Genomic DNA, 12,173 nt, shown 5'->3' with positions numbered 1-12,173 from the left:
GGTATTACCCATTTCCTGGATATTCTGTGTGTGTTTCCTCAAAGCTGGCTACTCCCGGAGAATGCACTTTGGTGTTTGGGTAAGTTGGGTGCATATCTGAAACCAAATACTTAGATATAAAAATCCCGTACACCGAGCCGACTGAGGACCGCCCAGCAGATGTGATCAAGGGGGACCAACATAACCACGGAATGGATTATGAAGAAATCAAAACCTGCAAAATGTAACCCGTCTGCTAATGGCAATGCGATAACAAAAGGAGCACCTTAAATGATATTTGACTTGCATTACTTCAAATCATGGTTCCATTCTATTATTTTTTTCCGTTCTTAATTGGGAACGTACTTGTTCCACTCAGGAACTGAAAATTAGGACTGAAGGCGGCTTCCAAAGGTGCCAAATTAGGTTGAACCATCAGGTCAAATGGGACCCCACTTATGCACGTGGGCCTGGCTGGACCTCACGGAAGGTCTCGGTTGCGTGCCCTGGGGACCCAAAGCCGTTTGAACTTCACTTGCCAAATTTCAGAGGTGCATTCACCTCCACCGATGCCCGGGGGTCCACCCCGTGGGACAGGACGGTCACCTCCTGCAGAGCCTCGTCGTACTTCACCCGCAGGCCTTCGGGGCCCCGCGCGCCTCCCTCCGGGCTGCGCACCGCCACCAGCACTCGGTCACCGTCCGGGTGGGAGACGGGGTCCAGGGGCCCGACGGCCAGGTGGCACGGGAGCCGCGCCCGCAGCCGCCCGAACGGGCTCACCCGCAGCGTCCACCCCTGCAGAGCCCCGGGCGCCTGGGCATCACCGGAGCCGTACCGCCTGAGCCGGCCAGCCCCGAGCCGGGCGGACCTGAAGCAGCCGAGCCCCCGGGCCGAGCAGGGCCCGAGCATGACACCCGCCCTCGGCCGCCCTCGGCACAGCGCCAGCCACCCGGAGTCACCCTTGGCCGCCCCGGCTCAGTCAAAAAGGTGACCTCTGCGAAAGTTGGCAAAAGATCCAGCCCGTGCACTTTTGATATTATTAGTTATTATTTTTGCATCTTGACTATCACCTGCAAGACAAAACTGGGAACAAACACGAAATTCAGAGCTCCAAGTGGAAACCCCAACCTGGCCTTTCTTTTTCTTTCTTTTTTTTTTTTTTTGGCCTAGTCCCGCCCTTTCGCGAAGGCCGACGGGAAATGTAGTTCTACGGAAGCCAGGCATCGAAGATCTGGAGCAGCTCTGAAACTACATTTCCCAGGAGGCGTTGCGCTGCTCGCTGCGAGTGCCAAGAGCCCGTGGTAGACTCCGATGGGAAAGGCACGTTCCCTCTGCTGCAAGTCCATTGGCCATTGGAAACCCAACTGGCCAATGAGAAGACTGGACCGGAAGGAGCAAAATGTACTCTTCTGCGTGGTTTCCTTGGATACCAAGGACGCGACTTCTTGTATGGAGAGGGTGGAGCTTTGGAGTGACATTCAAGAGGCTTTTCAACACCTAGAAAAAAAAAAAGAGGCTAAATAAGGATCAGGACGAAGAGAAGGGGTAAGAAAAGGTTTGCATAAAGATGGGAGCTAGGTGCAAAGTAGGAATACCCTCTGTAGTTTTTGTTTGACCCAGGCTTTTCTAAAGTGATGCGGGGTCTTCTGGGAAGGGAGCATCCTTTAGCTAGAGAATACAGCCATTTGGTGTTTTGTGAGGGAATCAACAGTGTGTAGGAAAAGCTTTAGAGTCCTGGCTTCTTCCTGTCTCCAATGGCCTTACGTCAGTCATTGGATGGCTTTGGGTTTTACTGACTGCTTGTAAAATATAGGACAATAATGTCTCCCTTGCTTTGTCTGAAAGGGTTTTTATGAGGATCAAATGAGATAATGGATGGTAAAAAGTGGTACACAGTCTACAAAACTGCGTTGTAAAGTACTACTTTTTTTTTCTTTTTGGCTTTTCGAGGTAGGGTTTCACTCTAGCCCAGGCTGACCTGGAACTCACTATGTAGTCTCAGGGTGGCCTCAAACTCATGGCGATCCTCCTACCTCTGCCTCCCAAGTTCTGGGATTAAAGGTGTGCGCCATCACGCTCTGCATACTTTCCTTTTTTAAATTTAGAGGCAACGTTTCTAAGTTACCAAGAAAATTTGAGCCATTAGAACTTGCTTTTGAGACCAGCACTGACCTCTTCTGTTGCAAATGATTCTAGGGTTTAAAGCTTAAATGATGCTTAAAAGAAAATATTTTATTTTTATTTACTTGAGAGAGAGAAATAGGGAGAACGAGAGAGGGAGAGAGAAGGCGTGCCAAGACCTCCAGCCACTGCACACGAACTCCAGATGCATGTGCCCCCTTGAGCATCTGGCTAACGTGGGTCCTGGGGAATTGAACCTGGGTCCTTTGGCTTTGCAGGTAAGCACCTGAACCACTAAGCCATCTCTACAGCTCTAAAATAACTTTTTAAAGCTAATTTGGTGTGGTAGAGAGATCATAAGACTTTAGGGTGGTGCCAAGTTTTTTTGTTTTTTTTTTCCTGGCTCAGTCATTAGTTTATCTATGTTGGAAGGACCAGTTTCTTCAGTTTTAAGATAGACTGTGCTAAGTAACTCTATGAGGTCTCTTTGTCCTTTTATATTTTATTATTCCATGGGCAGTAGAAATAATGAAAAGAGAAAGAGGAAGAGGGATGATTTATTTCCACCTTACGTAATTGCCAGATCTCTCTTCTTTTTCTCTGCCCCTGTATTTTCCTACACATCATTCCCTAAATCCTTTAGTTATAAGTAGGTATCTAAAAACAGTAACATTGAATAAATACAAATGCTAAGTCAGGCATGGGGCACTTGTGTGTAATTCCAACATGCAGGAGGCTGAGGCAGGAGGATTCTGAATTTGAGGCTAGCTTAAGCTGTATACCAAGAATCTGAGAGAAGGGGAGTGGAGTTCAAAGACTGAAGCCCTCAACCAACTGTGAAGTGGGCGGAGACCTGTGGTAATAGGCAGGTAGAATGGACTAACGTCCTCATCAACACCCTTCTTCACACTCCTTTAGCATAGAGGCATGGTAACCACGTAGCCCAGAACTGAGCCAACCGCCAGCAGAGTTCCTTATCCCTCAGGGACCACCACCCAGGTGAAGCCAGATCTTGACTTCACCAGAGAAAAGAATTTCAGGAAGAGCCAGCATGAAGCAGAGCTGGAGATGACCAAGGGAGAATTTTAATGGCATGGAGTTTAGTAGGTGCTCAGAGAAAGATTAAAGACACCCCCTACAGCTTCTCAAGGGAGAGTCACGTTTAAAGTGTCTTGTAGCAGTAGTCACATAATCTATTTTGGTGGTTGTAAAGTTACCTCTCAAAGGTTGCTAACCCCCCCCACATTAATTATCTGTGTGGCTGCCATGCCTCTATACTAAAAGAGTGGGAAGAAGGGTGCTCATGAGGGCTTTATATGAGATTTTAGGGTGGCTCCAGAGGTGCCCTAGATGGGATTACATTGTGGTAGGATAAAATAACAGACCATTTGGGAGCTAAGAACATGTCTTAGAAAGGGACTGAGAGGGCTGGAGAGATGGCTTAGTTGTTAAGTGCTTGTCTGTGGAGCCTAAGAACCCTGGTTCGATGCTCGATTCCCCAGGACCCACATTAGCCAGATGAACAAGGGAGCGCACGCATCTGGAGTTCGTTTGCAGTGGCTGGAAGCCCTGGCACTCCCATTCTTTCTCTCTCTCTCTCTGCCTCTTTCTCTCTTTGTCACTCTCAAATAAATAAATAAAATAAAAGAATTAAAAGAAAGAAAAGGACTGAGAAAAGAGAAAGACTACATATGTGTTGTTGCTGTCTCAGCATTCCTATTTGAAAATATCTCTATGTAAAAGGAATGCTGTTTTTGTCAGCAACCTTCACAGCTTCAACCAGACTCTGGAGTAAGGGACTCCTTTCCCTTCGCACATCCTTATAATTTTCCCTGTCTTTATATTCCTACCTCACTAATTTGCTAGCTTTTATGGTCAGCAAGAGTCCATCAAATGGAAAGTGTTGCTGGTTTTGTGTTTGGTGTGCTTATAATTATTCAGATTAATCTTCAAGCTATCTTTTTAATTAAAATCCACATGCAAATAACTTTGATAAAGACACCACTTTAAGCAAGTTGAGAATACACTCAGATTTACTGTAAAAGTGCTAGATATTTTTTAAACTAAGAATGTTTAATAAGTTATTATTTTCTGGGGCGATGGTTCCTTTTCTAAGAGAAATCCCATTAATGGAATTGGCAGCTGGACCATAACTGTCTATGTGGTACAATCATTATCTTACAACTTTAAAATAAACCAATGTATGTAAAAATTGACTGAAAATTACTTTTCTTTTATGATATGGGGTTGTAAATTGAGTATGTGGGGGCTGGAGAGATGGCTTAGCAGTTAAGCGCTTGCCTGTGAAGCCTAAGGACCCCAATTGGAGGCTGGATTCCCCAGAACCCATGTAAGCCAGATGCACAAGGTGGAACATGCATCTGGAGTTCGTCTGCAGTGGCTGGAGGCCCTGGTGTGCCCATTTTCTCTCTTTCCCTCTCTCTCTCTTTCTATCTCTGTCTGTCACTCTCAAATAAATAAATAAAAATAAAGAAAAAAATTATTTAAAATTGAGTATGTGATTGACATTAAGATTGACGTGCTAAGGAATTATTGACACATGAAAACAATCTGGTGGGAATCAAATCTGTCTTCGTGTGTGTGACAACTCAAAAAGTTACACTTTCCGTGTATATTATAGCTTTCAAACATGTTCATGTGCATCGTCTCATTGTGTTCTTACAAAACACTGTTCAGAAGGTCAGGGGTTATTCCTGCATCGTGGATGAAGAAACAGTCGGGAGCACAAGACGAAGCACGTAGTAGGTCTTACCACTCTTCTAAAAAGTCCTTCTAGGGCTGGAGAGATGGCTGAGCGGTTAAGCGCTTGCCTGTGAAGCCTAAGGACCCCGGTTCAAGGCTCAGTTCCCCAGCTCCCACGTTAGCCAGATGTACAAGGGGGCGCACGCGTCTGGAGTTCGTTTGCAGAGGCTGGAAGCCCTGGAGTGCCCATTCTCTCCCTTTCCCTCTATCTGTCTTTCTCTCTATGTCTGTCGCTCTCAAATAAATAAATAAAAAATGAACCAAAAAAAAAAATTTAAAAAAAAGTCCTTCTAATTCTCTGACACCTTTGTAGAAAAAAAAAATCTATCTCAGACAACCAGATATAGCTTCTCCTATTCATAGTTTTATTTGTAAAATATTTTTACTGCTTCAGATTTTTTTTAAGGCACTTTGGGGCTGCAGAGATGGCTTAGCAGTTAAGGTGTTTGCCTGCAAAGCCTAAGGATGTAAGGTGTTGGACTCTGCAGATCCATGTTAACCAGGTGAGGCAAGCGCAAGGACGCACATGCCCACTAGGTGGCGCAAGCGTCTGGAGTTTAATTTCAGAGGCTGAGGCCCTGGCACACCAATTCTCTTTTTCTTTAAAAAAAAAAAATTAAAAAGCTACTTTTTTGGCAATCAACACATGATTCTTGTAGAAGTGTATGTTCGTATAAATGTTTCAGAATTAAAGTAGCCAGTAAACATGAGCAGCCTTAACAATATTCTTATCTCTAACCCAGAAAATGTGCTCCTTGGGATGTAAATTACAAACGTTCAAGGACTTTTGCTTTACTAGGAAAAAGCCACATCAGTTTGAATGTCTCTGGCTAAGAGAGTAATACATTGGTACTCGGAATATTCAGAAATTATATTTTGAAGACATCAGTGGTATGGAAAAGAATCTATAATATAATAATGGGTAAAGTGTCAATACCAAACTTGTGTATAGTGACATAATAATAATAATTTTAACATAAAATTATATTGCATAGAGATAATTCCAGAAGGATATCTACTATTTGATAATGGTGGTTATCTTTAAGCAATGAGATTATGGTTGATCACACTTTTGTGTTATTAATAACAAGCATGTTTTACATTTTTAATTAAAAAAAATGTTTTTTTGCCATAAATTGACCCCTAAGGCTGATATAAATATACAAAGATTTTTTTTACCATCACAAAGTTAGAGGTGGTTCAGCAGTTAAGGCACTTACCTGCAAAGCCTAACAACCCGAGTAGGGTTCCCCAGAACCCACATAAAGGCAGATGTACAAAGTGGCACACGCATCTGGGGTTTGTCTGCAGTAGCAGGAGCCTTCTGCCTCTTTCTCTCTGTCAGTCTGTCTTCTCTTTCAAATAAATAAATAAAATATTTTTTTAAAAAAATGGTAGCATAGGGCTGGACAGATGGCTTTAGCAGTTAAGACATTTACCTGCAAAGCCAAAGAAAGGACCCAGGTTCAATTCCCCAGGACCCACATTAGCCAGATATACAAGGGCATCTGGAGTCCGTTTGCAGTGGCTGGAGACCCTGGAACGCCCATTCTGTGTCTCTCTCCCTCCTCCCTTTCTCTCTGTGAAATAAACAAATAAAAATAAAAAATATTGGAAAAAATGGTAGTGTAGACTGGTAGCTAATGTAAATGTCTGAGTAGCTTATGGAATGCTGTATGTGCAATAAATGGGCAGCAGAGGGCATGAGAGTTACCAGAAGAAAATAAAATCACAGCAAAGGATTAAGTAATTCAGTTAAAAGGAAGGAAGCCAGTGGAATTCGTTCACTTTATGGATTATAAACTACTTTAAAAGAAATACACCATGATCTTGGTTATATATGAAATACTAATAAACTCCAAAAACTAAAGTAATAATTAACAACACTGAGAAATATGTAATGAATATGTAAGTAGTACCTATAATATTATAATCTGAATGGCTTATATTTCTTTTCTTGTGCTACCACACTAGAAAACTACACTATAATATTGAAACGGAATGCCAAAATTAGAAATCATTGTCATATTTGCAGTAGGAGAAAACATTTGGTATTCTGTCAGCTCCTCTATGTAATTTGCTGCAAGTTTTTGAGATGTCCTCTCTCAAATAAAAGAAGGTTAATTCCAAATTTACCTAGGCTTTTGTCTGAATATTGAATTAGCGCTTTTTCTATATCACTTAAGTTGATCTTGTAGTTTTACTTTCTATTTTTTGCTAGGATGTATTATAATAATTGAGTCTTCAAATCACTTTCATTTCCTGGCTAAACTTCATTCAATAATTTTATTTCATAACTTCATTTTTCTTTACAGCTGAGTAGAACTCCATTGTATAAATGTGCCACATCTTCATTATCCACTCATCAGTTGAGGGAGATCTAGGCTGGTTCTATTTCCCAGCTATTATAAATTGAGCAGCAATAAACATGGTTGAGCACTTACTTCTAAGGCAATGAGATGAGTCCTTAGGATATATGCCTAGGAGTGCTATAGCTGGGTCATATGGTAGATCAATCTCTAGCTGTTTTAGGAACCTCCACACTGATTTCCACAATGGCTGGACCAATAATAATTTTATGTTGTCCTCTAAATTGTTAGATTCAACTGATATCCTGAGAGAACTTTTGTATTTTGTGTTCATGAGAGGTATTGGTCTGGGATTATCTTTGATGCCTTTTTTTTCTGGGCTTAGTGTCAGGGTAAAATTGGGGAGCAAGTGTTCCTCCTAGGGAATGGGTGTGATGGTTTAGTTTTATCTATCCTGTTGAGAACTAAGTGTGCTTTGAGTAAAGCCTTCAAGTTGGGATCATTAGTCTTTCCCCATTTGTTCTATCCTTTTGTAGCATTTATTTGGACATATATTAGAATTTCCCACCCTAGCATTTATGTGCCTTACCTGTGCTTGAATGATCTGGACTTCATCCTCTGTATTTCATATTGATTGTTGTGCTCAAATCCATGCCCTAGTCCACCGCCTCTTTCCCAGTCCCAGTGTTTAATAACTCCATTGTTCCATACCAGTGACTGTGTTTTTATTATAAAACACTATTTAGTTCTCTTATAGATATTCTTCCTCTACTTAAAAAAAATTGTCCTGTTTGTTGTGTTTTTCCTCTTTAGCTTTTTAATTTACTTATTTAAAATTATTCTGCTATGTTCTGTTGGGGATGTTATTTCTTTTTTATGGTCTCCCTCTCATGATGCTTTACTCTCTGTTATGACCTGTAAGTTTTTACTCACAGCCTAACTTCAATGGGAATCTTTTCTGTAAATCCTTTAAATTCTAGACTATAATGCCCCACAAGGAAGATGTCGTGTTAGCTTCATTCAGAGCCTTTTCAACGTTAAGCTCATAAGCCAGATTCCACCTGTATTTATTTTGTCTTCGCATCATATCTTTGTGTATGAAAAAGTTCATTCATAAAAGCAAGTGAGTTTTTATGAATAAGCTGTAAAGAATAGTAAAATGAGCCAGGCATGGTGGCCTACTCCTTTAATCTCAGCACTCAGGAGGCAGAGGTAGGAGGATTGCCCATGAACTTGATGCTCCCCTGAGACTATATAGTAAATTCCAGGTCAGCGTGGGCTATAGTGAGACCCTACCTCTAAAAACCAAAACACAAACAAACAAAAAGAAATTAAAATGAACACCCTTTGTCAAACATCTAACTTAAGAATTCAGTGCTTCTAATGAGTTTTCATTCACTTTTTTTTTTTTCCATTTATCTTCTGGAATTTAAAGCAAGCTAAAGAGAGAGCTGTATTGAAGACAAAGGGCTTCTCCAATATAGAGACTGTAGGGAAATCACTGTTTGCCTTTTGCTTTTGACCCTGCCTGAAGGCCAGCTCCAAACAGATTTGCCTTGTCCCTACCATGCCATGAAGATGCCCAAGAAGAAGAAAACATTGACTCTCTAAACATGGGAATTGTGAAGGGGGAGGATTCTCATGCTCTTCTCTTTATTTCTTGTTACTTTGCCTCATCAGTAACCCCAACTAAATGCAGCTGAATGGTAGCACAAGTCAAGAGGATCTAAGACAACCCTATCTTTCAAGCCATGATAAGGGGAGCCCATGAAAGTATAAAGTACAGGGAAACCCCACATGGGCGAGAATATAAGAAGGTCATTCTTGATCCTGTGTTTCAAACTATATAAATAACAAGACAAGCTCCATTTCCACCTGGATATAGAATATACTCAAAGAACACAGTAGACTTTGACAAATTACAATAAAACACCCTCATACTCACAGAAAACCTCTTGACTTTTTCACACATCGTACAAACCCAAACAGCACAACAAAGGCTTGGAAAGTCAGCATTGGAAGCTTGACCCACCAAAGGCAGGACAGAACCTGCATTCTGAAACCGACTGGCCTGGCTGCCCATGAACAGCTAGAACTTAATACGTTAGAAGATTTCAAGACAACCTAGAGCTTCACAGCACAACATTTGAAGTGTCTAGCATACAATCCAAAATTTCAACATGTCAGAAACTGGAAAATCTGACCAATTCTCCAGGGAGAGGGGAACAATCAACAGATGTCAGATTTGAATTATGAAACTTTGTATACAGTAGTTAATACCCTTGAGACAACTTAAATGCCCCTCAAATGCAAATGAAAAACAACTGCTTTAGATCCACATGAAAAGAACTATAATTGGTATGCACAACAAAGGCTAAATCTCAAAATAATTCAAAAAAAAAAAATTTAGAGCGGCAGAGAGAATTGGCATGCCAGGGCCTCAGACACTGTAATCAAGCTCCAGACACTTGCACCACCTAGTGGGCATGTTTGACTATGCGCTTGTCTCACCTGTGGGCATCTGGCTGACATTTTTATTAAATGAAAAAAAAATCCATATTCAAATAATTATGTACTATGTGATTCCAGTTATATGAAATTCTAGGAAAGGGAAAGTGAAAGGGATGGAGACCAGATTGTTTTTACAGGGGTATTTGTGGTGGTAGTGCAGGGATCATCACACAAGAGAATTTGTATCTTTTAGGATAGCAAAGAACTGTGATGTCCTCCTTTCTGAGTGTGGCATTTGATAGACTGTGTAGAACTATAAACAGAAAGTGATTTTTTTTTACACTATGTAATTTTAAATATCATCCATGGAAGGAAAGTTCCATCTGGGAAGCAGATGGCTTTGACAGGAGAATGCTGCCAAACATCTTAAGAAAAGAAAATAATACCAATTCTACATTAATTATTCCAAAAATTACAAGAGAATGCCTGCAATTTTATTTTATAAGGCTAGCATTATCTTGATAACAAAGTCAAAGATATTGCCAGAAGGGCTGGAGAGATGGCTTAGTGGTTGAAGCACCTGCCTGTGAAGTATAAGGACCCAGGTTCATTTCCCCAGAACCCACAGAAGCCAGATGCACATGGTGGTGCATGCATCTGGAGTTCATTTGCAGTGGCTGGAGGCCTTGACATACCTATTCTCTCCCCCCTCATAAATATATTTTTAAAACTTCTTTAGAAAAGAAATTGCCAGTAAAAGAAACTATCAAATAATATTCCTCGTGAACATACAGGGAAAACCCTTAACAATACACATACAAACCCAAGTCGGCAATATATGAGAAGGATAGCACTTCATGGCCAAGTAAGATTTGTTACCATGGTTTAAAATTACTTCATTATTCGGATTTTCCATTTCTGTGACAATACCTGATAAACTGCTCAGAGAATGAAAGATTTGTTTTGCTTCATGGTTTTAAAAGTTTCAAACCATGGTCACTTGGATTTTAGTTTTTTGAGGTAGGGTTTCACTCTGGTCCAAGGTGACCCTTGAATTCACTATGTAGTCTCATGGTGGCCTCAAACTCACCTGATCCTCCTACCTCTGCCTCCCGAGTGCTGGGATTAAAGGCGTGTGCCACCACGCCTGGCCAAATCCATATTCTTGATCACAACTTGCCACAAACTTGGAAAAGAAGAGACTCTTCCACTTCATGCACGCTTCGATTAAATTCTGTACTTGATGGCATATGTAATTATGAAAGAATGAAAGCTTCCCCCACTGAGATCTGTGACAACTGTCTCTCACCAGGTTTATTCAGCCTCATGCTATAGGTCCTCCATAACGAAATTAGGCCATAAAAAAAGCATGCAAAAGGACTTCTGATTTCAGGTTCTATGGGTAAAAACAAACGAAGTTGCCATCCCATCCTAACAATGGAACAGATTGAAAACTCAACATCCTATATGCTTAAATATGTATAAAACGTGTGTGTGTGTGTGTGTGTGTGTGTGTGTGTGTGTGTGCGCGTGCGCGCGTGCACTTATATACATGGAACAGAGGACAGCAATGATACAGTGAATGGGAAAGATGACTTATGTTTATTTTGCTTTCATGCCATACAGTGAAGCAGTACAGTGTTATTTGAAAGAGAATATGGGAATACGGATTGGGTGATGTGATGGTTTGAATATGAAAGGTCCCCTCGAGCCTCATATTCAATTCCCAGCTGGTGGAATCTTTGGGAGCTGGAGCCTTGCTGGAGGGGTGTGCCACTTGTGGGTAGACCTTGGGGTTTATTAGTACAGTCCTACTGGGTGTTCACTAGTTCAGCTCATTCTGACTACTCCTGCTACTGACATGTGACGATGAGCCGTCTTCCTGCCTGTACCATGCTTTTCCCACCACAGTGCAACTTCCACTTGAAGCTATAATATGAAGAAGCCCTTTCCTCCTATAAGCTGCATCTGGTAGGGTGTTTTTGTCCCAGCAGTGAGAAGGTAGCTGACACAGTTGGAAATAGAGATTTTGAAATCTAAGGCATAACTGAAATGAAGGTTAAAACAGCATATCTGGAGGCTGGAGAGCTGGCTTAGCAGTTAAGGCATTTTCCTGCAAAGCCAAAGGATCTTGGTTCAATTCCCCAGGACACATGTAAGCCAAATGCACAAGGTGGTACATGTGTCTGGAGTTCCTTTGCAGTGGCTGGAGGCTCTGACACACCCATTCATTCTCTCTCTCTCTAAATAAATAAATAAATAATGTTTAAAAAAGCACAGATGGAGGTTAGGAGGGTGGCTTTGCTGATAAATGCTTGCCTCTCAAACATGAAAACTACTCAGGGAGAACTGCCGGCATGGTGGTGCATGCTTTTGATCCCAGTGCTGGTGAGGCAGACACAGGAGGTGCCCTGGGGCTCACTTATCAGCCAATGTGGCCTAATGGCTGTGCATCAGACTAATCAAAGATGCTATCTTAAAAAGGTGTTCCTGGGCTGGAGAGATGGCTTAGCAGTTAAGGCGTTTGCCTGCAAAGCCAAAGGACCCAGG

General features: G+C 41.6%; 2 protein-coding genes across 2 annotated transcripts in view; one reads left to right on the top strand and one right to left on the bottom strand.

Moving 5' to 3' along the window:
* Positions 1 to 888, bottom strand: part of Fam185a (family with sequence similarity 185 member A) — a 37,602-nt gene extending 36,714 nt beyond the window's left edge. The window contains exon 1 of the mRNA XM_004652686.2: positions 519 to 888. Coding sequence (XP_004652743.2) covers positions 519 to 888 — 370 coding nt within the window. The remainder of the gene's footprint in view (positions 1 to 518) is intronic.
* A 545-nt stretch (positions 889 to 1,433) lies between these two features.
* Ccdc146 (coiled-coil domain containing 146) overlaps positions 1,434 to 12,173 on the top strand; it is a 148,363-nt gene continuing 137,623 nt past the window's right edge. Inside the window, exon 1 of the mRNA XM_004652892.2 lies at positions 1,434 to 1,524. The gene's annotated coding sequence lies outside the window, so the exon portion shown is untranslated. The remainder of the gene's footprint in view (positions 1,525 to 12,173) is intronic.

This window comes from Jaculus jaculus, chromosome 16, assembly GCF_020740685.1.
Source record: "Jaculus jaculus isolate mJacJac1 chromosome 16, mJacJac1.mat.Y.cur, whole genome shotgun sequence".
Taxonomy (NCBI): Eukaryota; Metazoa; Chordata; class Mammalia; order Rodentia; family Dipodidae; genus Jaculus; species Jaculus jaculus.
The sequence above is the reverse complement of the archived record's forward strand: the minus strand, read 5'-3'. Positions and strand labels throughout refer to the sequence as shown.